Source organism: Podarcis vaucheri (genome assembly GCF_965113315.1).
Source record: "Podarcis vaucheri genome assembly, chromosome: 4".
Taxonomy (NCBI): Eukaryota; Metazoa; Chordata; class Lepidosauria; order Squamata; family Lacertidae; genus Podarcis; species Podarcis vaucheri.
In genome coordinates, this window is record NC_138762.1 from 40,907,923 (window position 1) to 40,935,889 (window position 27,967).

Sequence of the window (27,967 nt, forward strand, 5' to 3'; positions counted from 1 at the left end):
GCCATGCCTGATCGATTTTCGACTTTCACTGATGCTTTGATGCTGCGCCTTCCCCAAGCGGATGTAACGTCTGGATTTTGCACTGCGACAGCTTTTGCTACCACGTGCAGCTGGAGCGAAAGCAACGCACCCGTGCAACCAAAAAATAAAATAATAAATTAATAAAATCTAGGCTTGTTGCGAACAGTTTGCTGGGGCCTGGGACTGTGCCAAACGACACCTTCGTCTAGGCGCTTTTGATTTCTTCAACACGCTATTGTCCAAACAGGAATAAACATAGCAAGGTCCTCGCCCCCCCCCCCCAATCTGCGAACTGCTCCTTGAAACACCTCCTTCTCTGAGCATTGCCACTTATTGGGCGCGGGTGGGTGGAGAGTAGCAGCCGCTCCCCACTCGCTACGCTGGGGAGCCTGGAAAGAAATCGAGGACAGCTCCTTACGACTGCGCGCAATGTACGCCGATTGCCCCCGCCCCGCCCCTACACAGCCTCCTCGCCCTCGCTGCTCCCTAGGCTTTCCCTCTAGGGTGGGAGTGGACCCAAGCAGCCCACCCCACCCGGGCTGGCAGTTCGTAACGGTATTGGTCCCTTCAGCGGCTTAGCATCTCTGAGTCTCTACCTGTGTGGCGGTGCCACAGAGTGGGGCGCTCCCAGAGGAAGGAAACAGACCTTCCGAGGGAGCAGCCCTGGGGGGAGCGGGGTTGCTGCAGGCGCCTCCCATCCCGGGCTTCCCACCTGTCCTCCGCTCGGCTGAGCGCAGGTGAGCGAGGACGCGGGCCAGGTTGCTTCTCTTGCCGGGGGCCACACCCCATATAGAGAGCCGGAGAGGCTGCGGGTGTCCCGCGTCCTTTTCACATCTAGGGGAGTTGGAGGACCCTCTGCCTTCTGTTCTTTGCACATCCCCACCCCCAAATAAGAGAAGGAGGCTCCAGGGCCTCGGAGGTGGGAGGGGGTCCTGGCTGAGGAGGGGTTGCTCTCTCCCCCCGCTTCTTTGAAGCTTCTGCCGCGGGATCGGAGGGAAGCGGGGGGGGGGTCTCTACTTTTTGATGGCTTGATCAATTAGATTGAGGAAAGGGAAAGCCTTAAGCGCGCTTAAAATGGAAAATAAATAAATGCGAGCGAGCAAGCAAGGCTGGGCAGACTCCAGAATTCTTGGATCTACTTCTTCCTTTTTTTGCAACCCCCCCCCCCAAAAAAAAAAACACACCAAAAAACAAGAGAACCCAAATAAGAACCAGGCGCAAAAAGGCACAGTGTTCGCATGAAAGAACAAGGGTGCCTCTGAGCATATCCCGAGCCCAGGGACTCCAATAGACCAGAACCGAGCCCGGTGCGTTTGGCGCCCTTCTCTTTCATTCCCGCAGCCCCACTGAACTGAGGAAAGACGTTTCGTCGTTGCTCTCGCTAACTTGCAAATCTACCGGCAGATCCGGCGTGCCTCTGAGCCGAGCTGCCTTGGGCTGCTGCACGCCACCTACTTTCTTCTGGAGATTGCTCCTCCTCCTCTCCATCTCCTCCTCCACCTCCTCCTCCTCCTCGGTCCCTTCCTCGATCCGCGCAGAAAAGACCCTTTCCGTGACTCCCTCCCTCGTGCTCTTTTTTTCTTCTTTGTGCGTGCGCGCGCGCAAGGCGTGCGCTAGGACCCGTCGGGCCTCCCGGCGAGGCTCCGTCCGCCCGGGCCAGCTCGGCAGACTCCTCCTTATCTCCAGTGTCAAACTTGACATCAGCCTGCGAGCGGAGCATGGTAACTTCTCCTGCGATCGGAGCGCTCACATCAGTGGCATGCTTCAGGGAGATATGCAGCTCGCGCTGCCCTCTGCACCAGCAACATGGATTGTCACGGCGCCCTCCTCCTCCTCCTCCTGCTGCTGCTCCTCGGATCTGCTCTCCGCTGCTGGGCGGATCTGAGCCTCCATCCCACCAACGAAGGTAAGCCGGGCACGGCGCATCCTCGAGGGGAGCCGGGAGGGGGGGAGTGCCTGAACTTCCCTGGATCCCGCGGCTGGAAACCTGGTCCATGGCTCTCCTGGTCGTTTCCCCCAGGGCAGCAGGTTCACCTTCGGCATTTATTTATTTTCCACAGCCTTTTGGGGGGTAGGACCCCCCAATATATTGGAAGCCCCTCTCTGGATAAGGACGCCAGGGCGCATTGCTGGCCACGACGGACGCGCATTGGCGAGGCAAAGTTAGAAGGGGCTGTCGCTGGCGAACGGTGGTTGGGGTGTGTGAGATGGTGACACCCACCTCCCCGGGAGTGACAGTGACCTGGCGCTAGACTGCAGGTGGAGGCAGGATCCCTGCATCTAGCGGCAGCTGTCAGGAGACTGGCGGCTTGATTGTCTGTCACTAAGTGGCGATGGTCCTACTTTGGGTCCGGTTTATGATGAGCAGGGCGTGTGAACCGGGTTATTAGCATAAAAGGAATGCCAGGAAAAGTCGGACGGGGAAGCCCCTTGCGCTTGCCTGCCTTCACACCTTGTGGGGAGGGGATGCTTTTTTTGCATTGTTCTAACTGTTTTGTGGCTGAGACAGACGCAAAAGAGAAAGAAAAGAAGTGCATCTGGAAATGTACAGTATATCTACAGTATAAAGGACAACGTTTGTGAAGCCGTGTTGAATTTGCCTTGGCTTCTTATTTGATTCAGTAGCTGCCTTGACGGTTCCATGTGTATCAACTGATGGAAGCAAGTTCAACAGTGCAATCTTGTGTTGTGTCTACTTGGAAGTAAGCTCCCTTGAGTTTAATGGGACTTACTCCAAGGCAAAAGTGTCCCTAGGATTTGCAGTTTTAGGGGCTCATTAACATACCTTATTGTGGCACACAATTGTGGGGGCGGGAATTGATGGTGGCCCACTTCCTTAAAATAAATATGTTATTAAAACATACCTCCATTTTAAAGCCATAGGTTAATTGCAGTTGTTTGCATCGCAAACTTTAGTTATAATACATTTCTAGCACTCCTGAAAGTCACCTGTGTTTCATAAGTAGTACCATGTACAACTATTTCTGGATAAATTAAATCTATTTCATGATAAAACATTTGTTGAGTCAGAAACCAAGACAATCAAATACTTCACATTTGGGAGGGGGGGAATAGTGCTGATTGGGTTTTCACCCCTCTTGGAACAATTGAAGGTGTTTCTTTAAAAGGCACACCCAGTAAAGTCAGACCACTGTGAACAGTCAACCTTTGCTTCAAAAGTCTTCAAGCATATTTCCTTCTATTTAAAATTAAAAAGTCCAAAGGAGGGGAATAACTTCTAGTATGGAATAATTGTGTCCAATCTTGCACCTGCCTGGTTGATTCTATTTACTGAGCAATTTTCAATCATTTTGTTTAGCAAGCAAGAATATTTAATTCACTGAACAAATAATGCTGCTGGTATTTTTGGATTTGGAAAGGGGGAAGCAGTCATACTGAGTTTTGTTTTTTTTACTGGCTATGGGAAATAGATTTAGAAGATATAGCTGATTTTTACATCAAAGAAACGAAATGGTTCAATATAGCCTGTTCTAAATAAAAAATAAATCACCTCCTTCACAAATGCATATTCATTACTGGGTTGGGAGTTTTTTTTTAATAGTTGGTACATCATAGAATAGCAGAATAATTAGTAGAACATGTGTTACTGATAAGAAAGCAGTGGTATTAATCTTGTTGTTATACTCCTTTTTTGGCTAATAAAGCATGAGTATCAATGGAGGCCAGTTTGGAGTGGCGTGCAGCTCTCAGCAGTTGAACTCATTGATAATGTGCACAGTCCTGTTGTTATGCAGTCAATAGAGCAGTGAAGCTGCTAGCGCATTGGCTGGCAAAGTATACTGTGTATTAAGACAGTGCAGCTGAGGCACCAAGAGCTGTTATTTGAACGCTCATGTCTTACAATGTTGTGTGTTGTCTTCTATACATTTATTTGGAAGCCTATGCTGTCCGTAGAAGATGCTGTTTAAACACTTCATCGCCCAAAGTGGTGCTTATTTTATTTTATTTTTTTTAAATCCTACAAACTTATTGCTGTATTATAATCCGGCTCACACGCCCTGCTCATCACCAGCTGGACCCAAATAGTTGCTTATAATCTTTAATTTTTATAGTAAATTGCTTACTGGCTTTAGCTAGCCAACTTTGAAGTAACACCGTTTTAGATTGATCAACAATTTTATTGTACAGTAATTGTAACTTTGTAACAGAAACTTAGAAACTGGGAAGGAAAAATAATAATGAAATCCCTGAGCATTTCTAAAAACAAAATTGCTTTTAAAGAATGAACTTTTAAAGCCTACTTCTGTAAGTCTGAAATACTGTTTCATTTAAGAATCCAGTGTTTCAGAAAGTGCTCATTTCAGCGTGTATGCATCTGTCACACTTGAAAGGGATGGTTTAAAAACTTCACTGAAGTTGCATTCCTATGCCCACTTACTTGGGAGTAAACGCCATTGAACATAGTGGAGCTTACTTTTGAGCAATGTACAGGATTGCCCTGTTAATGACTAAGTTAACCCATCATATCCCTTCACCCACTGAAACCACATTGCAGAATCTTCAGGAAAAAATAACATGTATTTGATGAAGTTGTCTAAATTGTCAGAAGCTGTCCAAAGAGACTCTATTTGGAGTCTCTCATATGTTTTATTGCCAGCTTATATAGCACAAACAGAGCAAAGTTTTTTTTTTTTGTTTTCTTTTAATGTGCTGGATAAAACATGCTATGAATTGAGAAGCTTATTTCACCTCATAGAAAACAACAAAGGCATTTCTATAGCAGCAGGGATTTTGGTATGTTTTTTGGCTTGCGTTTAGACTTTTAAAGTAATACTTTCAATTATTTATTTTTTTGGCCCATTTTAAATGCTTCAATATTATACACAGAAAGAAGTTCTCTGCCATTTTATATCCAGCATAAAAGGGCTAGTGTAGGTTGCATCTATAGCTTTGTGCTCACTCGGACTTACTGTATGCAGTGGGTCCCAGGCACTTGATATGTCCTCACTGAAATGCCTATTAAGTAGAAAGGTGATGAAACAGGTATTTTTTTTCTAAGCAAATTTCTTCAAAAAATAAACCATAGAGTTGGTTATGGAGTTGTATGTGTGTGTTTCTGGAGTGATGCACACCTTTACGAAATCTCAGTTGGATATAAAAATATAATATATATATATATATATATATATATATATATATATATATATATATAACAGAAGAGTTGTAAAGCGTGAGCCATCTATTCAGTAACAGGAAAATGTCAGGAGGAATTAGCATCTGAATAATGAATGGATTTTGCTCCATGCTGAGATTTAAATAGATTTTTTTAATATGCCCTGAAATCTCAGCCTGAAAGTGTGCTCTTAGAATTTTCATAAGGCACCACTTTATCTGTTTGAGGTGGAGATTTTAATTTTAATTTTTAACAAAGACTCCACTTTCTTGTTGAACTTCTTCTGGAACTATTCTTGTAGAATCGAGAACCTACGGAGTGATATAATTCTGCAATTTAATAGTTTTTTTCCTAATCCATTTCTGTAATGATACTATTTGCCCTAGGGTACCAGCAGCCTTAATTTAACTATTTTATAACCCACAACAGTTAACACTTGACCTAGGTCATTAACAGGATTATCAGCAAATTTGTTTAAGCTTTTACTGACAACCTGAATTGCTTCAATAATATTTTGACTGTGCAGACAGGAAACTTCTTTTAACCTCTCAAATCTCACATAAAGAATTTCTTATGAACACAACTACCCCAAAGACACCAAGATTGTACATCTGTTCATGGTTACCAATAGGCTCCATTTTGGTAAACAGCTAGAACTATTTCAGACTCTCTGTTTACAGTGTGTTGAGTTATTCCTTAAATGCCTTCGTCATTTCTTCTTGCCGTATCAGAACATTTGTTCAGTGGTTAAACTACAACTTTTCCCCATAAACATTATCTTGGTGTTTATAAATAAGAATGTAGTTTTTAGTGATGTCAGCAGCTGCGGCATTTTCAAGTAGATCGCTCATAGAAATACTGGTCTGCCTATCTAACTTTTCTACATCTAAACCCAGAGGGTGCTGGAAGACATCATTCCCTGGTTTAAAGGGAGCCTTAATAAGTTAAGTTCAGAATTCGTGCTTTAAGTTCTGTTTTTTATATGTTCCAATAATATATATTTTTTAAAAATGAAACAAACCAAATTGTCATGGCAAAGGGATTTTAACAGAACGCTAACTTTATTTTAGAATGAAACAGTTTTCAATAAATGCAATATATTTATTTAAGGCACAGTCCTCTTGGAAGTTTTTCTGCACAAGCCTCATGAAAGTGAATGGGAGCAACACGAGTGTGTATTAATGATTTTACATGCTTGTTAGTGTTCAGATCAGTGTCCATTCATTCCAAGGGGACTTTTCACAAGGGATTTTTCCAGTACATTGCTTGCCTCACACTTCTATCTCACAAGATGCTTCAGGCTTGGAGCTGGGTAAAATATAATTTTAAAAAACCCAGAGAAGATAAAGCTAAAAGAGAAAAAAAGAATCACATAAATAACAGGCCAAATATCCATGAGGGCTCAGCATGATTAAAATTCCAACTGAAGTGCCATCTACTCACTCGCCCACCAAAACCCGCTGACGCCAGTTTAACCCCAGCCATTAAATTCTCCAGAATAAAATGGGCTTACAATGACTCAAGGAGAAGTTAGGTGTGGTGACATGACAAAACCTGACTTACACAATCCCTAGTGTGTTTAGAGTTTAGCTACCTCACTTTTAAGAACAGGGATTCCAAGTGTGTGTGTGTGTGTGTGAGAGAGAGAGAGAGAGAGAGAGCAGCAATTGCTTTAAAATAAAAACAAATTATCAGAATCTTAAAGTGGAACTGAAAGGGGAAATAAAGATGAGGTTTAAAGGGCTGGTTTTCATGCAGCTGCCTTTCATTCAGAGCTGCTCTGTTTTAACCCCTGCTTATGTAGTCAAAACAAGTAAACCAGAATGCTCTATAACGTGCATCGTGGCATTTGTAAAACTCCATGGTCGTAGAACTAAAATGCTGTATAGAGTCTTTATTCTGATTGCAAGACCTCACTGATACATTTTAATGATCTACATTTTTTTTTTTTGTCATTTGGTGTTTAATATTTTCCAACCTAAGACTGATTCATTGACTTAATTTAACAATCGTGCAGAATGACATTTAAAAAAAGTTTGGAACATATGTTAAATATTAAAGAAACCAAAACGTAAGATTCTGACGATAACTTTGTTTCAGGTCGATTGCAGTGTGTTTCTATTCAGGGAGAAAAGATCATGAGAGAATCGAGGGTGCATGTTTCAACTTTTCAAGTATGCAACTTCAGAAACTGATCAGTTTTTAATGATAGGAAGCTTCCTTTTCTACACACGCAAAAAGGGAAATTAAAAACACATGCAAAAAGTAGGCTGCCATTTGAACAAAAAAAAACAACCCCTACGACTGGCAAAACTGAATGTTATCTTTGCACTTGTATTTGACATAAATGTTGGGATTTTTAATTTTTTTTCAAATGCTCTCCCAGGATAATACAGTGTAGGAAGAGTATTGCTTCTGTCTTGCATACTTGCTTCCAACCCTGAAACTTTACTTCATGGAAAATTGCATAACCATTCTTGTTTGGTGTAATCGGCCTTGGATGAAAGGTTTAGCAGTTCAGATACAGGTGTTTCTCCTTCATTTTTCTGTCAGCAGTCTGGACTCGATCACCAGCGAGGGTCACTGCAGAGCTGTTAGCAAATGTAAGAGGCAAGGCAGACAAAGTTTCAAAAAAGTTCAGACTCCTGTTCGCCAGCTAGGCACTCCTTAGGTTTCGCAGCCTGACGGTGTATTTATATAACAGCCCGTCCTTTGATTTTGTTTAGCTTTTTTCTGTTTATAATGAAGATCCGAGATGAGCCGCAAGTGTATCAGAGTGGGGGGAGAGAGGGGGAGAGAGAGAGAGAGTTGAACAAATAGGTAACAAAATCATTTTAATAGAAAGTTCTAAAATTCCAGAGTACAGTACTTGGTCGGTTCAATTAAAAAACTCTAAAACACGGTACAATGTTATATATATCTAGTCCACAGTATGTCCTGGTGTAATTAATGGGGCTTACTCCCAGGAAAACTAGGTAAGGGACTACAGTCTTGCTTCCCCTTTTCTGTCATTTGAGAATTTAGATCACACTATTTCACAAAAACTTTAGTGTAGTTGCATTCACAGTAACGTTGATCTAGAGTTGATTTACCACTGAAGTAACGGGACTGACTTTTTAAAGCACAGTCCTAGCCATGTCTACTTGGAAGTAAGTGCTATTGAATTCAGTGGAGCTTATTTCTGGGTAAGTAGGGTTAGGATTGCAGATTTTGTAAATGTGTTAAAATTAGGGTGTTGGTGTACAAGAAGCATTATTATTATTATTATTATTATTAATTTCTGCGGCACATGCGCTGATCCTAAGCATCCTTTTAGCTCCAAGTATCATTGTTATATCATAACCTTTTATAAGTGCAGACTTATTTTCATGAGATGTTTTCATAGATTGCTTATAGCTGAAATTTATAATTTCCAGCTTCTGTGCTTGAAACAGAGACCAGGACATTGCAGGGTAGAAAATGCTTCACTGAAAAGGAGACCTAAACTATTTCCTTTGTTATACTTAAGTAGAAACTTTATAAGGGTAGTGCACAAGAGGGGTGGGATGAATAATAATTGTTACATGAATGTGCTAGAATATGTACATTATTCAATGGAGTGTACATTTATTTATTTGCATTATGTAATAAGTTTTAAACCGGAAACAATTCGGTTAGCGTTAATTTATTTCTGTTGATTTGGAATGGGAAAGATTTTAGCACATGCTTAACTGTCAGCACTTAAATCAGGGTTGCTTTAACACTGCCTTACTTTGGTTGGTTGTACACCCCATTATGCTTCCTAAATATTAAGTTGCAAAGATGTGAATAGAGTAAAATGAAAAAGACCATGAATATGAATTTATGAGTAGATTTTAATGTGGCCCTGGTTTAATTAAAGACTGATAGGCCTGAAATCCCATTGACTGAAATCCGCAAGCATTTAGGAGTTCTTGTATTTCAGCTTGCTTGTGAAATTGGCCAGTTGTGGATTGGGTGGTTAAAAGAAATAAAGATATAGAAATAAAGATAATCGTGCTTGAAAGGAATCGTTGAGAGAGTGACAAAAGAAGAAAGGCCTAGCCTGCCAGGCCCTTGCTTAGGATTAATAAAAGCACACCAAATTAATTGTTTAACATGGGGAGACATTATTCAGGCTGCTGCACTATAAGGGGAAACTTTTAGGCAACTTTTCCCTCTTTTTTTTGTAAACTACTGTATATCCTGCTGTTATGGGCAGAGTGAGGAAGAAAATCCCATTAATCTGGTGGAAAAAAATATTGGGGAAAAGAATAAAAGCACACCACACAAACAGCGATGGAGATATACAAGCAGCTCAACTGTGAAATAAAGGGGTTTTACAGAATAAGGTTCTATTCGGTTAGCTCATGTGATATTCTAAGTAATTTATTGGTTTAGATTTTAAAAATCAAGTTTCTTATAACTGTAATTTTTTTTGGGGGGGAGGTGGGTTCTGTTTTAAGATATGAACGTGTATAATTAAAAAAAGGTTATTCAATTAGCTTTAGTAAAAGTGAGGTAATCCCCCCCTGTAGTTGGTTAAATGTGGTTTTGTGTGTGTGTGTGTGCCTGCACTCCCCGTAATATTCTAAGGAACCAAAAATGTAAAGAGTCCAACAATATTTTTTTTTGGGAAAGTCTTAATGGCCTTTGTACTTTTCAGTCATTGCAATCGTAGGCTTTGCAGCTGTGAGCCGTGACACACAGAGGTAAAAAGAGTTTTGCCACCCCATCTAAGTAATAATATTTATTTAATATTGCAGCTTTGACATCTCTGCAATTTAAATAGTTTCATAGAAACATTTTTGGTGATTGAAGTCAGGATCTTACCCTGTGCTGGTAGTTCCCCAATAAAATAGTTAAAGGGAATTTTGGGTGACTGAACTGAAGTGTTAGATGAAATAATATTTTGGGGACATTGTGGAAAAGATAAATATGTGGAGTTACAATCTCCACAGCAGCTTTTTTTTTTGGTCTTTCTTTCATACTAACTTCAAGTTGACAACTCCATGTACATCTCCACTTCCTCTCTCTTGAGTTTTCTTTCAGCTTAGTTTTCTCAGGGCTTACTCCTCAGTATATTTTTGGTTTGAGCTGAGCCGCAGCAGGGTTTTGCATAAATGTTTTCTATCGTTAAAAAAAAAAAATCAACCATGGTTTGGTTTTGTGTTTCCTGATTTTATACTAAATTCACTGCAATCTTCTTCATATGCTGTCTTGCCACTTTTATTTCACAAGCATTTTGTTTTTAAAAAATATTTTGCATTTATAGATCTTTGTAATCTTCCTCTTCTGTTCCAAGCATATGAAAATAAAATCTTCCTTTTTAATTTGAACCATAAGCACTTTCAGACCTATTTTTCTCCACATAGTGAAACTTTAAAAACTTTCTTCCCTTTGGTTTATTAGTATCTTTAAGATTTAAGCTACCATCTTTAAGATTTAGCTACCATTGCAGCTTTTGCCTCTATCTTTTTTAAACAACAAACAAACCATCCCATCTACATATTAATGTATGGAATCTGTGGTGTTTTCGAGAGCATTGTTTAGGCGACATTTGTTTTTATTTTGTTTGTTCTTACGATGTACCTATACAGTACTTGGGTATGAAATGAGCAGACCCACTGAAACCAATGGCTAGCTTGCATCCCACTGATTTCAGTGGGTCTACTCTAAACAGGAGTAAGGCCTGAGCCAACTGCCTGCATTCGTGCTTTACCCTTTAGCCTTTGTGTGGTTTGTTCTTTGTGTGGTTTGTTCTGGTGGGCTATTGTATATTAACGCAAATGACAATGTTTCCCACTCTGGTTTGCATGGAAATCAGCAGTGTGGATTGCGCCGTCCTCCTTGGTCCCACGCCAGCCCCTGTCCACTGGGTGCCTATGCTGAAACATTCCACAGGTGATAGGATTGGGTGTGCTGAACAATGTGTCCAGCCATAACCACCTGCAAGTGTTTCATGAGCTGCATGGGTGAAGGACTCAGTCAGGAAACAACCACCTTGGGACACCAGAGTTTCCTTTAGGGTGTGATTGACTTAGGGAGGAAATGAAATAGGGCAGGGAACACCTGCTCACCATTGGAGGGAAATCAACGAATTTGCTGTGGGATCTATTGCTCACATACTGTTTTTGGATTCTCAGGGAGTGGAGGAGGCATGTTCTGAAGTATGATGAATCCGTCTTGGGACAACAAGGGGCTGGAGGCGATGGATGACTTGCAGAACCGTGGCGAACTGGGCGGGGAAGTCTGCGATAGCCAATATTAATGTTTATCTTATCGTACTTGGTCTGTTTCACATGAGGAGACTGACAGAGAATGTGTATAAAGTTTTGCTTGGAAAAGCAGAAAATTAAACTGGGGCAAATCAGATTCTTTTATTTTTTTTAAAAAAAATGCGAACAGCAAAGCACACATGTTCTGAATTAATTACCTCCATAAATTCAGTCCAACAATAAAATAGCTTCTTGGTGACATCAGCAAGTTGGAAAATAAAACCGGATCTAGGATTAGCATCCTGTTTTCCTCAATATGACATTTAATGGAGATTTCTGATTCTAACAACATATTGCTTCCTCTCCCTGTGTTCACACTGAAATATTTAGCCACTTGTCCTTTTAATTAGTTATGCATGAATTAATGCTTTGGGGCCAATCAGAAATGTTCTTATTATTTGTTCATCTTTTAATCTAGTATTGAGTCAAATGTTGGACCAAGCCTAAAATTGGTAGCTTGTGGTCTTGAGCTAGGATAACTTTTCACAGTTATATGCGATTGGCATAAAATAATATTAAAAGCTTGATACTATGCACCATCTGTATTGTCTCCAGAGTAGAATCCTCTAGGTACTATGGGTCTACTCCCGAGAAAGTGGTTTTCAAAGACCAGTGCAAGGCTTTGTGCAGTCTTTAACGTGTCAGGCAAGTTAAACCTGCATTAAAAACTTTCAGTCTGCTGCAATATGTCATCTGTTGTTACTGGATATTATGAGTCACTTCTGTGTCATTTGATTGTTAGACCATAAGCAGTTACTAAAGTGATTGGATTTTTTTTTAAAGGGTGTTTGGAACTGATGTCATTGAAACAATTTCTAGAGGAGTATTCACATTTGTCTGTTGTAGCAACACAGAGTCTTGTGGCACCTTAAAAGAAGTAACAGATTTATTATGGGTTAAGCTTTTCTGGACCAGAGTCCACTCCATTGGATGAAGAAAGCTTCCTATGGACATCTGGATGGAAGACTGCCATGTTCAGAAATGGAGCCTTAAGAAGACTTGTCATCCTTCAGCTTCTTAGGCTTCCATTCTCTCCCTACATTGCTTTGGCATTATTAAGTATCCATTCCTGGGATAGGGAACCCCTAGCCCTCCAGATGTTTTTATACTCCTGCTCCTATGAGCCCAGCTAGTATGGCCAATGATCAGAAATGATGGGAGTTTTAATTCAACAACATCCAGAAGGCCATGGAATCCACATCCATGACCTATTCCATCAGCCTGTGGAAGCCCTAAAACAGAGGTTTTCAACCTTTTTGAATCCACGGCTCCCTTGACCAACTTCATTCTTTCCACAGCACCCCAGTGGGGCTCAGGAGCCCAGTTATGTCAACCCTTGCCTACAGAGACGGCAGCCCCTCACTGATTTTTGAATACTTTCCCTTGCGGAGTGTTCTCTCAGCCTCCTCTCCTCTCCCCTCTCCTTGGGAGTCATCCGGGCAGCCACTGCCCCTGGTCTCTGAGCTGCCCCCCCAAAGAGAGATGCCTCCTCACACTGCCCCACTGGGGCCTAGAAAGCATCCCCTGGCCAGCTCCAGAGCCACCATTCGCCTGGTGAGCTTGTAGCCAGGGCTGCTGCAACGAACTGCCACACAAGCCTTTGGGAGCCAGAGACACGAGAGGACATCAGAGGAGGGAGGGAAGGAAAGAGGCCAGTGTTTCCCATGGCACCCCGACCATCATATAAGGCACCCCAGGGTGCCATAGCACTCTGGTTGGAAACCACTGCTGTAAGCTATGACAACTTGGCCCCCAAATGGTTGGTTACTTTATAAGTGGTCCACATTGGATATGCTCAGTGTTCAGAACTTGAGATCAATATCTTGCAGAAAGAATGCTTGAATGTGTAACAGTGATCAGAGAACTTCTCGTGGATGTAGTCCCATTCCAAGAATTCTGGGCTTCACTTCTTATATACTGAAAAAGGATTTGCATGGAGGAGGACTCTGCCCTGTGAACTTTAGGATCGGACGCAAATTGCAGTCATGTTTCCAGTGCAGTTGCCTTCCTCAGGATGGTAATGCTGGTATTTAAATACCTGAAGAGAGAAGGGAATCTGAACTGGCAGAAAACAGGAGAGCATCTTGTTCTGCTATTTGAATTGCTAGCCTATACTCAACAGGACAGTGTAGTTCTTCAATGAAGTCAGAAGCAAACAAGTACAAAAGTAAAAAGTTAGAAACTATTAATGTTTCTTTCAGGAGCCACTGAGTGTCCCAGACTGCAAGCCTATACTCGGTTTCCTAGAAGTAAGTCCCAATGAATTCAGTGGCGCTTACTTCTGAGGAATTATGTAGAATGCCTCTGTTAACTACTTTTGAAGTCAGGGTAGCTAAAAATCATTCATTTGGAAGGTTTGTCGCTTCAGATACACGTCTATGATGTTAACTGGGTATTGAAAGAAGAATCATCAGTTTGTGATGTCTGACTGAATAGCCTTTAAATTTACATATACCGTATATGTATACATGATACACATTTTATAAGTCAGAAAGTTGTTAAATTTTAAGCCACATTGTACCCTACAAGTCTTTTCCAAACTTACACCAGATTGGTAAATAAATAACTTCAAACACTAACTCATGCAAACATTTAAACTGAGTCTTTTCTTACAAGGGAAAAAAATGATGTGTTTATTTTGAAAGTAAGTAGTTAACACTGACATGTTTCTTTTCACAGCAGATAAGCTGTGATTACATCTGAATTTGGAAATCCTGCCATTTTGCTGCTCATGTGTATAAACCATTTGTGGGAGCAGTTATTTTATTTTTTTTCTTTAGCTGCTGATGTATTTGATCATGAGAGATACAAGAAGGGAGCACAGGCCCTTTGTGATGTATCTATTACTGGGCTGTACCATTATCATTGAAATGCTTTTCAGTGCTCCTCTAAATAAAACCCTGCAAGCTATGTACAAAATGGTGTGTGTGTGTGTGTGATTTTGACCAATTTTTTTTTTAAATATGCCTAATTTCTACCCAGAGTAGATAGACCCTTTGAAATTAATTTACCATGTACATTGGTTTTGCTGGGTTTACACTCCATATGCCTGTCACTGGACACACCTCTTGAGTGTTTTATAAATAATTTAATTCCCCACCTGAAATCATACAGTACATGAGAGGTAACATGAAGTGGGGGTTTTAAAAAAATAATTGCAGTCATCAATGAAAGCCATCTTAATTCAGAAGTTTCATAAGTCATATATTTGGTGATGAAAATTCATGATGGCACTGGTAGAGGATTTGACAAAGCTTTTTTTAAAAAAAAATTAATATTTTTCATTTAGCTTTGGCAATTTGGCATGGCTGTTATTGTTATTAAAGCGTATTGATACCAACACAGAACTTTTGAGATTGGATGGTTGGAAATGTCTGTACATCTGGGGAAAATACATTTCCCCAAAGGAAAGCAGTAACATTGGGTTATGGTGTGTAAAGTTGCCTTTAGATGCCTCACTTCTGCTACGTAGGCGGGTTGAAAAAATGCACCTATCTCCTTTTTTGAAGTCTCTGGCATGAAATGCATTCCCGCTTGACTTGCTTTGGGGTTGAGGCTGTTATTGGGATTGAACCGTTAGTTGTGGCTAGGCAAATGTTCGCCTCCCCCCTCCGTTAATTAAAGTGTTTGAAAGCAGTGCCGGATTTCTGGATTTCAGGTTTGCCAAGAAATTATCCCGACTTTGATGAAGCAGAGCCATGAAAATATTTTCTCATAAATGGGAGAAGAGGGGGAAAGAGTTGTGGGAGAGCAGGTGAAGTGTTGAAATAAAGGCAACAGGTGTGGTGGGGAAATTTCACTGAAACTCTTCATTCTTTCTGCAGTTAGTGTTCCAGCGGATTCTGCTGTTCCCACAGCTGGTGCCTTATATCTTAGCGAGGAAGGAGATTGCTCCTAACTAGCTGTTTGGAAATAAGATTGTGTGGTTTGGTGGAGAAGGATTCCGTGCTTTGCTGAACTGAGAGCAGCCAGATCCAGCCATGTGGTGTCAAGGTCTAAATACACTCACGTAAATTTTTGCAGCAGGGATTTCTTTTTCCTTCACTTCTCAATCTAGGCATTCTATGTTCTGTTACTAGCAAATGTGACTACTTCTCTCTCCTCCCCCCCCTTTACTTTGCCATGATCACATTTAAAAATAAAATAAAAAATAAGGAGCAGCTCACCCTTGGAGTGCCTGAATTAAGGAACATCTGTTAACGCTATAGAGAATTAGAAGGAAAAGACACTCATGTTTAATGGGACCGGGGTGTTCCTGAGTAAGAGGTGGCTCTTAGGGGAAAGGAACCATATGGCAACACTACTGCAAGGCAATGCAACATTGGTAGTGAAAAAGATGACTTGCTTATATTTCTGACATGCTTATCTCATTTTGTGTGAACCACCGCTGCAGCAGGACTTTCTGCTTTGTTGTTGTGCACTCACATTCTCAATGGTGTCCGTCCAGTTTTGCAAGGCTATATTAGTGTATGGAGATTTCACTATCCAGGTTCTATTCAGCAGTTGCGTCTCCTGAGGAGAAAGGCAATGGGTTCATTGAGTTAAAGCTGTTCCTCCTGCGCGAGAGGACTAGGGAGGGAGGCCTTGGAACTATATCAGTCTCTAACAGATGCGGGTCAGCTATTTTCATAGGCAATGGCACACTAATGCACTGCAGTAAGTTTGTTTGAACTGTTCTCCTTGTGGATTTAATGTTAGCCTGCAGGATAGTTCATTAAAAGGAACAATAGCTGATACAGGAGGCTGCTAGGCATGTGCTTTCTGGATCAGGGAATGAGGCATGACAAGTGAGTTTCAAAGATGCCCAAAAGGAAGACAAGAAGTGCATGGGTTAACCCTTTTGCAAATATGTATAACTTGTTATGTTAATTGACTGTCATCTTTTCCTCTGCTCAATAGGCAGTTAATAATTAATAGATAATAGGGTTCAACCCCTGCCATTCAGGAATCTTTTGCCCAACGTGGGTCTCCAAAGCTGTAACCCTGAGATTAAGAGTCTCGTGTTCTACCACAACTGTTATTAACAACAAAAACCAACAACAGGGACAGTAAATAAAAATAATAATTGTCACCAAAGTAACAGATCAGAGTGGCATGTCTGAAGCAAAGTCAGTTTTGCACAACATGTTGACATTGCATGCAGTGAAAGGCATTTCTGTAAAGCAAAATGTCTCAGTTTAATCAGGTCATTGCAATTCCCTGGTGGCAGCTTTGGATTTGAACACAAATTATAGCTGAGTTCATAAGTACTTCTTAACTTTGTTATATAATGAACTTAGACTGTGTTCACACTACATTTACTGTGTACTCGGTGCATCTCCTGTACTGGGTTTTGAATCCATGTTCACATGATGTTATTCAAATTGCATAGGTATCCTGTATTTAAAATTAAATATCATTGTTTGATGTGTTGTTTTTCAAACTAGCTTCACACTGATTGAAAGTCCTGAAACCATTCCTAATTCATCTCCAGCCAAAGTGTGAATACCTTTGTGCAGGGTTAAAGACAGCCCTGCCCATTAATGTCTCCTGGCAAAAATGAATCTGACTCTAATGAAGCCATGCTGATGTGAACAACTAGAATGGGGCTGAGAGCTGTGAAATGCACTGAAAAAGCAGCAACTTCACTGTGCTCTAATGTGGTAATGTGAGCACTCCCTTTTCAGATTACTTGGTTTCTTTTGGGTATGCGTGTGCCCCATCACATTATTTTATGTCCTCTGCAAGAGGCCATTTAAAAGGCTCCTGAATTAAAACTGTTTTCCATTTGCATTCTTACATACCCCAAACAATAAGGAATATGTCACGAGAAATTGGGTCCTCCCTTAAAGAGGGCACATATTGCAGTGAGACCTGGAAAATTGACACCCTGTGTTGTGGGTGGGTATGATTGGCCAGCCACAACACCCGATTGCTAGGTCCCTCGAAGATGGGTACAATCTGGCCATTGAGACTGAGTCCAGACGGTTCGAGCTTCCTCTTTCAGCACATGCATTTGGAACACCTGCCCACCTCTCCCTACTTTTAGGGCTTTGCACTTGACCTTGCTATGCCATCATGTGTCATCTGTCATTGGGACAGGGGCACGGCAGGAATTTTCCCCACTTGGCTGATTGGCTGTTGCCATTTGGGTTTTGCCTGCCTTGTAGCAAATCGTCACAACTTGTAAGGTTGCAGATAGGCTCTGGTTCAGGTGACAGGGATGGGAGAATGCTCTTGTCATCCTTATGTGAAGGGTATTCCGTTAAAGGAATCCAGGGAATCAATGGTTTGGTCAACCCCGGGGGACATTTGGGTGGTGGAATTAGACCGTTCCCAGCTTTCCACTTATCCAAGTGTTCACCCTTTGCTGACCTATGCTGGAACCCTTGGTCAGCACTACCTGCATGGCATAGTCGAACCAGAGCCTATGCAACCAGTCAGTCACTTTCTGTAATCAATAAAGTTGTGTCTCAATGCCTGGGTTTCCGTAGGGTTGCTTCCTTATATTCAGAGAGGCTATGTAGCTCTCATTGCAAATTAGTTTCATTCCAGGCTATGAAGCAAGTAAACAGTTTTATTGTGGCATTGTTGTCTGACTTATGCATTTTCAGTGAAATCAAATAGGATTCATCCCTCTCTCCATCCCGCTCATTGAAGGCAAGTAGGCGAGAAGCATCTCAGTGCCATCAAAGTACTTCATGTTCCCAGAATCTGTTCAATATAGTCTGGGGCCCATGACAACAGGCCGTTTCACATTCTGCTGTCAGTGAATTAAGAGCCATCAACATTTTACACGGTGAGGGACATGTCATTTTCTGCACCCTCTGACATTTGAATTACCGGTTCTAATTTCAATAGCAAGGCAGTGGATCTGTGGTCTTCTTAAAATATGGGATGTCCGTATTAATCCAGGATGTTGGGAAGGCAGCCTGAACTGAAATATGCCCTGCAATGTGGTTAGTTGGGAAGGAAACAAAGCTGGGGACATGGAGCAGGATGGTTGAACTCAGCAGAAATCCTTTGGCCATGTGTTGATGGATTATGGTCCATGCTGCGTTGCTCATAATGAATAAATTACATGAAAATCTGTTTTGTTCTGTGCTAAATGGTGGAGCCCAGAGACTGCAGTCTACTGTCGGCTTGCAAAAGGTGGCAGTTCAGTGCTACAGAAAACTAGCTGTACCTGCATGATGAAATGTGTGGTGTGGAACTGTTTGTGAGAATTTCTGTGGCACCATCATTCAGGATAATGGCTTACGTCTATTTTATATATATATATGGCTAGTGCAGCTGGTTCTTGGTGGGTGGCTAGGAATGATGGAGGAGAGACATGTCTTCAGAATCCAAATCTGTCTCTTTGTGGGTGTATTTTTTCTTTTGTAAAAAAACACGCAGTGTCAGTGCAGCTGTGACTAGCAGAATCTCCAGCTCTCTTATATGTATTTTAGTAGTGAGTCACCTTTAATGGACCAATCGCTCAGCTTGGGTTGCATACATTCAGCAACTGCATGAGAGAAACTGGGTGCAAGCTGGGCCATGCGGTCTACAAATGTATATCAGCTTGTGAGTAGTCTCCACATTGTCCCACCCCAAAACCAAAGCTTGGCTGGGTTTCTGCTTCAAAGTGCCTTCTGGGCTTCCCAGATTTGCATGACATGTTTCAATTATGGGTGTCTTCATTTTATTTTATATTTTTTGCCTTGGATTGCAAAACTCACTTTTTCCCTTTTGTTAGTATTTCTTCATAAGCAATTTTGCTTCCAAATTAGCAGCTAGCTGCTTAACGAAAGAAACCCAACAAGCGTTGCATTTTGTAGAAAGTGCTTGAAAATTAAAAGTAATTCATCTTAGTGATCATCTTGTGTGTTTGTTTGTTTTGCTCACTAAAAAGAATTCTAAATAGTGTTGTTGTTGTTGTGTTGCACAGTTTAAAAGATGATCTTTAGAAGGAATTTGCTTAAAACAAGAATGAACTCCATGGTTTTACTTTTACTCATTTAGATGTCTCTCTCCTCCTATTCTGCTCCAGTTAGAGTGTCTTTTTAAAAAGAATCCTGTTTGAAAATGAAATCCTATTTTATTAAAAAGCGAGCTGTTGAAATCTACATCTTGAAATACATTTTAACTGCAGTAAGACCATTTATCAAAAAAGTTGAGTTAAAGAGTTTTCTTCATTTAAATCATAAAGGAAGAGAATGGGAGAAAATACTTGTTTTCAGAGATTAAATATTTCAGAATTACACAATAAGGCTGCAGTACTGTACCCACTTACTTAGAGTAAACTGTGGCTTCCAAATTGACAAAGATAGGATTGCACTGAAGATCATGTAATTATTTTATTCATGTTGGACTTCTTACTGGACCTAGGGTCTACAAAGTCATAGTCACAAAGTCCCACAAAAGACAATCATGTATATCACCAGAATCATCTGTAGAACCTATATATGCTCTGGCAAGGAAGCAGCGAGGGGCAGAAACATCAGCTTCAGGGAGGGGGTGATTGTCATTGTGAAATCAACACAAGGAAGGGTTAAACACCCTATTCCTATGCCCTGTTTTTGTGTGTTGTGTTGTGGTTTTGGTTTTGTGCAAAATCCATAAAGCATTTTCACATGTTACCTTGTATTCTCTTGCTTGCTTATTGGACGTGCACTGTGGAAACATTTTAGTGGGTTATTTTTGTTTTTATATGCAATGAATATGCATTTTTGTACACATTACTCGGCTGGAGAACTATAAATTTTGGAAAAGTCTGAACTCCGAAGGATGGCTTTGTTTTGGTTCTCTTGCTGTTTTTCAAAAGTGTGGATTAGATAGGTTCATCTTTAAATACAAACTGAATCAAATTCCTCTCCCATTCCTAAGTCCAATTCCCATCGTCCTTGACCACTGGTTATGCTAGGTGGGGTTGGTGGTAGTCCACATTGACTAGCCCTGGGCTAGCCTCTTTTTACATTCTGATACTGCAGTTCTACAAAGCTATCTGACGTTTTTCCCAGTTCACTCAAGGTAACACCCAGTGTAGTGGGAAAAGAGGTTTGCTCATGCAAACCTTTTCCTTTTCCCTATAGCCTCTGTGCACCCCGGAATTTACTCTGGAGGGTTGGGGAACAGATGTTGGATGCACCCCAAGGCCATAAGGAGAGGAAAGGAAGTGGATGTCAGGTGTGAATCATTGGATGTCAGCCTTAGTAAGTACCACTCAGAAATGGCTGTAGATTTCCAGTCAGCTATCAGTGGCAAAACTCCTTTGCTTACTGGTTAGCAATCCCCAACAGCAGAGCTCTTGTTTATACTGTGTGTTAGACGTAAATGCCATAAATAGCTTAAACAGGTTTTCGGCCATGTGTGCTGTGCTACTATTTCAAGTTCCAAAATGAGACTCATCCTTATAAACATGGAATCAACCTGGACGGAGGCAGCTCATTATGGGTTCTCCTAAATTGTGAAGTTGGCTACTGCAGAGCCCGCACTAGCCATGCTGGAAGCAGAGCTCTTAGGAAAGAACACGTTAATAATAGGCGATGTTGTTGCTGGTATGGTGCAATGGGCCATAAATAGTCATGGCGTGCTGTGCTGTGGGCAAACCGATTATATTGTAAAATGGGAAGAAAGCCACGTTATTTTCATTCCTGGGATTTGTAAATCATGCGGCCCAATCCCATGCATGTTTTTATTTAGAATTAATCCCCACTGATTTCCCAGGGACTTGCTCTCGTGTAAGTACATGGGGCTGCACTTTTATTCCTTTGTGTAGGGCTCTCCTGTGAACCTCTTGAGTCCTGTGCTTGAACTTTGGCCGTTACATTCTGCTGCATTATCCCTGCATCAATTGAGCCTATCCGTTTTAATTTTTTATCCGTTGTTTTCACCCAACAGATAAGTTAAAAAGCACTAACATGGGTTCTCCGTAGAAATTCAACAAAACCTGATTCTAGCAATCCTGCCAGCTTCTTGGAAAGTTTTTAAATCACTGTGTTTTATATTTATGCCAGTAGATACAGCCTGCATTTTGCAAGTGTATGGATGGCTGATGCTGGAGATCTATTTTCAAACTTCTTCAATATTCATGCTTCTCTTGAAGTTTGCACATCTGACATTTTAGCTGTTTGTCTGGTGCGGAAATACCTTAACTGTTTGAGGGTACATTTTGAGCAAGAGATCTAAAACTTTTGCTGTTTCAGATGTTTCTGTTAACTGAGCAATCCTATACCCATTTACCTAGGAATAAGCACCTTTGAACTCAGTGGAACTTCTGAATTGTTATGTATAAAGTTACACTGTCAGTGTTCTACAGGTTTTCAAAGTTCAGTTTTCAGGGATTATTCTAAAAATTGGTGTATGTAATGATCTTTTTTTTTTTAAGTTGGCTGGACAAATTTTGAAGGGGAATTTGCTCTATCATTATAGCCCAGTATTGTGAAAACTAATGAAAACATTTATTATTATTAGTTATTTATACCACACCTTCTTTCCTGACAGGGATTCAAGGCAGCTTACAGATAAAATAAGAATAGCTTAAAATATGTGGGAGGGGGAGGGACAATAATTAAAAGAACAATTAAACAATAATAGAATCAAAACTATTTTTATATATGTGTACATACATAGCATATCCATTAAAGACATACAGATAATTACTGTAATCCAAATAACCAAATGATAATTATGAATTTTATATAATTATTTCCTTGTTAAGAGATGCATGAAGATGTTGAATTTTTGCGGTCTCCCATCCTGACTTTCTCCATGTAATGAAAACAATCAAAGTTATCAAAATATTTAATTACATGGGTCAATAGCCTTTCTGTAATATGTCATTTGTAATTTCTCCCAACCCAGTATTAATTGCTTATAAAAATGTTTGTTTAGCCAACAAATACTTAAGCTACATCATTTTCTAGTTAATCCATTGTTGTCGTTAAACTTTGTGAGAGGGCGAATAGCCTTTTCCTCGGATCCCTAATGCGATGGATCATGTTGTGACACTGTGTCCATTTATATCCATCATTTGCTCTTACGTGCCTTTGAAGACTCCACTGAGGTTGGGGCAGGGGAAAGGTAATCTAATTGTACTGCTGAGATGCTTGTGTGTTAAGTTTTATGGAAGGTGATAGGAATGGAATGCTCAGATTCCTTGACACAAACGCAAGGCGTAGCTCATGGGAATGTTTTTATGGAGCAAAACCTTTCGATTCTGAAATGTTACTGGGGGAGATTAATTAACTGACTTGCTATTTAATGAATGGGTTAGAGAGAGAGAGAGAAAGAGAGCGAGAGAGAGAGAGAGAGAGAGAGAGAGAGAGAGAGAGAGAATTTGGTCCTTTTGCTCAAGTCATCTTTTTAGTGTATTTTTTTCCCCAGTAGTGAAAAACCTTTTCCACCTCCTAAGAATATCAAAGCTAACTATAGAATAATTTAAATACACAGACCCTCTTTAAAAAGGCACTCGACTCCGATCAGGTCAACGCAGCTTCCTCCTTAACATAGCAGGTATAAGTGGGCAGTAAAAGTTCTTTTCCTTTCGTTTTGAGAAAACAAACACTTGACATTTTATTTATTTATTTAAAGGGTTTCTAACCCTTGAAACCTACCTTGAGAGTCTTTGAAAGCGTTCCCCCCCCCCTTACATCAGAAGGTCTCAACTGAAAACTGACCATTGTACAAATCAGAATATCTTTAACATTTTCACCTTCTTTTAGTTTAGGGCTTTAGCATCTTCCAGTTATGTTGCATTTATTTGTTGTGCTTTTAGAAACTGAAAGAAAGACAAAGAAATAAAATATTAATTTTTAAAACTATGTAGCATTAAAGGAAATCCCATTTTTAATTTGACATTCATTAACTGGTAGCTTAGGATAGAACATTTTTTTTAAACTAACAATTCAACTGCTGTAGAAGGAGATATGTCTTTCAGATTATACTCACTGTGCCAAAAGAAAAATATATATATCCAGGAAACCCCCAAATCTTGGCACCAAGTCTTGAATATTAGATGAGAATCTTAAAGCCTTGAGTTACAAGATGCAGTATTCTTATTTATATATTAAGAATTCTTTTTTATTTGTGCCAATCTGGAAACTATCATAATAATCTGCCCCCTGCTACTGTAATATTGATGCAGTTAACGGTACTTTCTGTTGAAAAATGAACAGGCACTTTATGGAATCATGTGATCATTCAACAGCAATCAGATCAATATGTTTATTGTGAGAAAGAGCAGACACATTGCGGGGGGCACTGTCAAAAGGTAGATTTTACTGGATCTGTTTTCAACATCAATTTCAGAGTTTCAAAATGTACTTAATTGAATTTGCAATTTACATTTCAAACATGCATCAAAATGCCAGATCTGGTCTTTGCTGCCGGTAGATTAGAAGCCTGTTTAAAAAGCTCGAGGTTATCTGGGAAGAGAAAAGTCATGTTTAAAAATGATGCTTGAAGTTTTAGTTTTAAAACAATTCATATATCGCCTAGCAGTTCAAGGAAAGTGTAATGAATTGGCTAGAAAAGGCAAAGCCCAGAATCAGATCTAATTACTATACAAATCACTTTACATTTGCAAAATGTAAGCTTCCTCTTAAACTACAATCTGAATATTGTTGCACCTTTCACTTCTGTATTTTTAATTTTGTGCTCGCTGAGTCAAGTTTCAGACATTTTACATGGAGAGAGAAAAAAGAAATCTAGAGGGTATAAAGGTGTTAATAACTGTTTTACTTTAGACTCTTGCTGTCATTAATGTGGAGATGGTTTCATTGCTTTGTTTTGTTTATGGCATTAACTTCTGCTTTGAAAGCTCTGCTTTTTCTGTATCTCTGAAAGTTTCAACCCAAACAAACCAGTTCCTTTGTGAGAGGGAGCTACTTGGGGACCAGAAGTGGAGGAACGTATTTCGCTTCAAGATATGCTTTGCTTCCAGCTCCCATAAGCGTTTGCTGCATAGACAAATGATTGGAATGATGGAAGTTATAGACCAGCGACATCTGGAGGATCACAGATTCTCCAGCCCTGTTGCAGAAGGACCAGTTTGCTTGAAGAATTGCCTTATGACATCCAGTGCTATTTTTCTAGAAAAAGAGGTGCTGGAACTCACCATGAACGCCTCCCTTGTTCTCTTATAATGGCCATGGCGCCCACCTGAGAGGTGCCAGACCTGAGTTCAGGAGAGTTCTGACTGGAAAAAAAGGCTGCATATGCCCACTCAATAACCTCACTCTGTAGAACAGACACTTTTACAATTGCCTCATATTGTAAGGTTACTAGATTTTTTTCACTGAATCCAGGGACACTTTTCAACTTGGATTTTGTATGGGCACTGATTTGTAAATCTGGGGACTGTCCCCAGGAAACAGGGATGTCTGGTAACCTTATCATATTGTTCGTTCTGCCCTTTCAAGGAATTGATCCTTCAATGTCGCAGCACCTAGACTTTGGAACTCCTTTCCAACTGATGGCAGGCAGGCACCTTCACCATTCTGATTCTCGTACCAGCTAAAATTTGACATGAATGTTAATATATGCTTTTATTTTATAAATTCTACTGGTTTTATTTTTTTGGGGAAACAGATTAACTTGTAACATTTGATTTTATTGGCCATTTTAGTGTGTATTTTATGTCAACCTTTCAGAGGTTTGAATGATTAATTCTGATTTTTTTAAAATTGAACAGAGGTAAACAAACTCATTCTTCCTCATTTTGTCACCTTTTTACAGTTAATCTGCTGGATTCGAAAGCAATTCAAGGAGAGCTGGGCTGGATCTCGTATCCATCACATGGGGTGAGTTGATGAGTGCAATGGAGCTGCTTAACCATTTTATTTGTCATCAGAGAACACCAGACCAGAGAGAAGACTCACAAATTGTAGTTTGTGCTATTTTTGCTTCTGTTTCAAAATGCAATCCACTTCTTAAGACAGAGGTGGGGAGCCTGTTCAGGTCCAGGGTTACATTTCCTCATGGGGGACCTTCTGGGGGTTGCACACCACAGGCAAAAAAGGGTGGCTCGGTGGATGTGACTGTTACCTTTGTACACAAGGCCACATTCCAGCCAGACAAAACTCAGAGGTTTTTACTCACACATCTTTCAATCCAGGCAAGTAAGAGACCTCACAGTTCAAGGACACAATAGGGTCAGGCAAAGGCCCATGATGAGCAGAGACTATGAAGAGTCTGACTTGGGGTCTGGTTATAGTCTAGGGCAGGGGTAGTCAACCTTTTTATACCTACCGCCCACTAATGCATCTTTCTTGATGGTAACATTTCCTTACCGCCCACCAGTGCTCGATGGAAGGAGGATTCAGCTTGTGCCGTAGAACCCCCCACTGCCCACCTAGAATCCTGAAATGCCCACTAGTGGGCGGTAGGGACCAGGTTCACAACCCCTAGTCTAGGGAGAGCCTGGAAAGCCAGATTGCAAGATCTGGATAGACAAATTTGGCATCTGGGCTTGAGATTCCTCAGCCTGTCTTAAAGTCTGAACATTTAGGTATATATACAAGTGTGTATATACACACACACACAGAGAGAGAGACTGTGCATTTAAAATATGCACAATGCACCTTTCTCCACTATCAACACTTTACATAAATGGTTATTGTAGCTTTTGTTTTGCCATTGTCTACAGGATATGTATTTAAAAACCAACCAACCACTGTATACTTCCACATTTGATACTGAAATTACTGTGTCGAAGTTTATAGGGTTTTCATGGGGCGGGGGACATTGGAGGCAGGCTATGATCCATGAGTTGGAAAAGTGGAGATCACAGGACCCATCATGGACCATGGTCTTCCTCTGATGTTCACAGGTTCAAAGTACAGTGGTGCCCTGCAAGACGAATGCCTCGCAAGACGGAAAATTCGCTAGACGAAAGAGTTTTCCGTTTTGGAGGTGCTTCGCAAAACGAATCTCCTATGGGCTTGCTTCGCAAGACGAAAATGTCTTGCGAGTTCCTGCGGGTTTTTTCCCTCCCCCCCCCTTTTCTAAGCCGCTAAGCCGCTTATCAGCTGATCCAATAAGCCAATAAGCCGCTAAAAGCCGCTAATAGCGCTAATCCGCTAATCCGTCAATGGGCTTGCTTCGCAAGACAAAAAAACCGCTAGACGAAGAGAATCACAGAATGGATTCTTTTCGTCTTGCGAGGCACCACTGTATGTGGGAAGCTATTCTATGCGCCTGGATAAGCTCAGTTGGTTAGAACATGGTTAGAGCATGCCGTAGCTGCATATTCAATCCCAGTATGGGACAGCTGCATATTCCTGCATTGCAGGGAGTTGTTCTAGATGATTCTTAGGGTCTTGTCCAACTTTACAATTCTTTCATTCTTCGATGCTATTTGTACTGTTGCTCTATTAACATACCGTTCTTCCACCTGATGAAGGTCACTGAATGGGCAAGTGATCTTCCTTGTCTCTGTCCATAGAAAGGCTGTATGGGATTTAGCTCAGTGGTAGAGCTATGCGTACAGGGGGTCTCTGATTCAATGCCTGATGTCTCCAGGTGGGGCTGGGAGACAACCCTGTCGTACAACCTGTAGAGTGGCTGCCAGTCAGAGTAAGCAGTGCTGAGCTATATAGGGCTATGGGCTGATTAGGTAGAAGGCAGATTCCTGTGTGCATTCATTTATTTAATCTGATACATTTGTAGGCTGCTGAATCATTAGCATTTCTAAGCGGTGTACGTAAAAACAGGCCATGCAGAAAATGAAACGATAAAGCGATGAGCCATAAAACTGAATGCTGCCTTAAAGTGTTTGCTGGAACAAGAGCACTTTAGTCAAGTGCCTGAAGTTCATCAAAGAGGGTGTGTGTCTAATCTTAGCTGGGATGGGATTCCATAGGCTTGGACCAGCTACAGGGAAGGCATGGCTTTGAGCTGTAGGTTGGCATGCATGCAGAACACCTTCCCACTCGCTTAGAATTGCTGATAAAATTGATGGCAGGGCAACATGGGGGCCTACAACTTCCTCTGTGTCTTGCCTGAGTCCCCTTTCTCCAACTGCACACCTCGAAGCAGCAAGAATAGCTTTAAACGCCAATCAAATTGCTGTAGTCTGGAAGCTGTACTATGATGCCCTTACCTGTAAGAAATAGCCACAGATCTATGCCCAGAAATTGCCTTGTGAATTGTTCCTGCTAACCATAATCCCATGTAATAGGGTAGGAGAGCTGGGGGTTGGAATCACATCTGGCAACCAATGTTCCCCTTTGGTTTAATGGGTAGGCGAATCTAAAAAGCCCGGGACAAAATTTTTCACGGCCCTCAAGTGGCTATGGTGGCTCATTTACCAGAAGGAATGTGAACACTGGAAGTGACGAAATCTCTCTGACCAAATCCTGACCAAACTAAGCCTCCTAGAGCAAAACATACACCAGGAGGCTTAGTTTGGTCAGAATTGAGCCTACACTTCCAGAGCTAATACTAAATACATTCCTTCTCGTAAATGAGCCACCATAGCCACTAGAGGGCTGTGAAAAATTGTGCCATGGACTTTTTAGACCAGGGGTCAGCAAACTTTTTCAGCAGGGGGCCGGTCCACCGTCCCTCAGACCTT

The 27,967-nt window shown here is 41.0% G+C and overlaps 1 protein-coding gene across 4 annotated transcripts in view; it reads left to right on the plus strand.

The window, feature by feature from the left end:
• The first annotated feature begins 1,700 nt into the window (after window positions 1-1,700).
• Window positions 1,701-27,967, plus strand: part of EPHA3 (EPH receptor A3) — a 217,515-nt gene continuing 191,248 nt past the window's right edge. For all 4 annotated transcript variants that reach the window (XM_082219719.1, XM_082219720.1, XM_082219721.1 and 1 more), the window contains exons 1-2: window positions 1,701-1,927; window positions 25,129-25,193. In XM_082219719.1, the coding sequence (XP_082075845.1) occupies window positions 1,828-1,927; window positions 25,129-25,193 (165 nt within the window). In that variant the 5' untranslated portion in view covers window positions 1,701-1,827. The remainder of the gene's footprint in view (window positions 1,928-25,128; window positions 25,194-27,967) is intronic.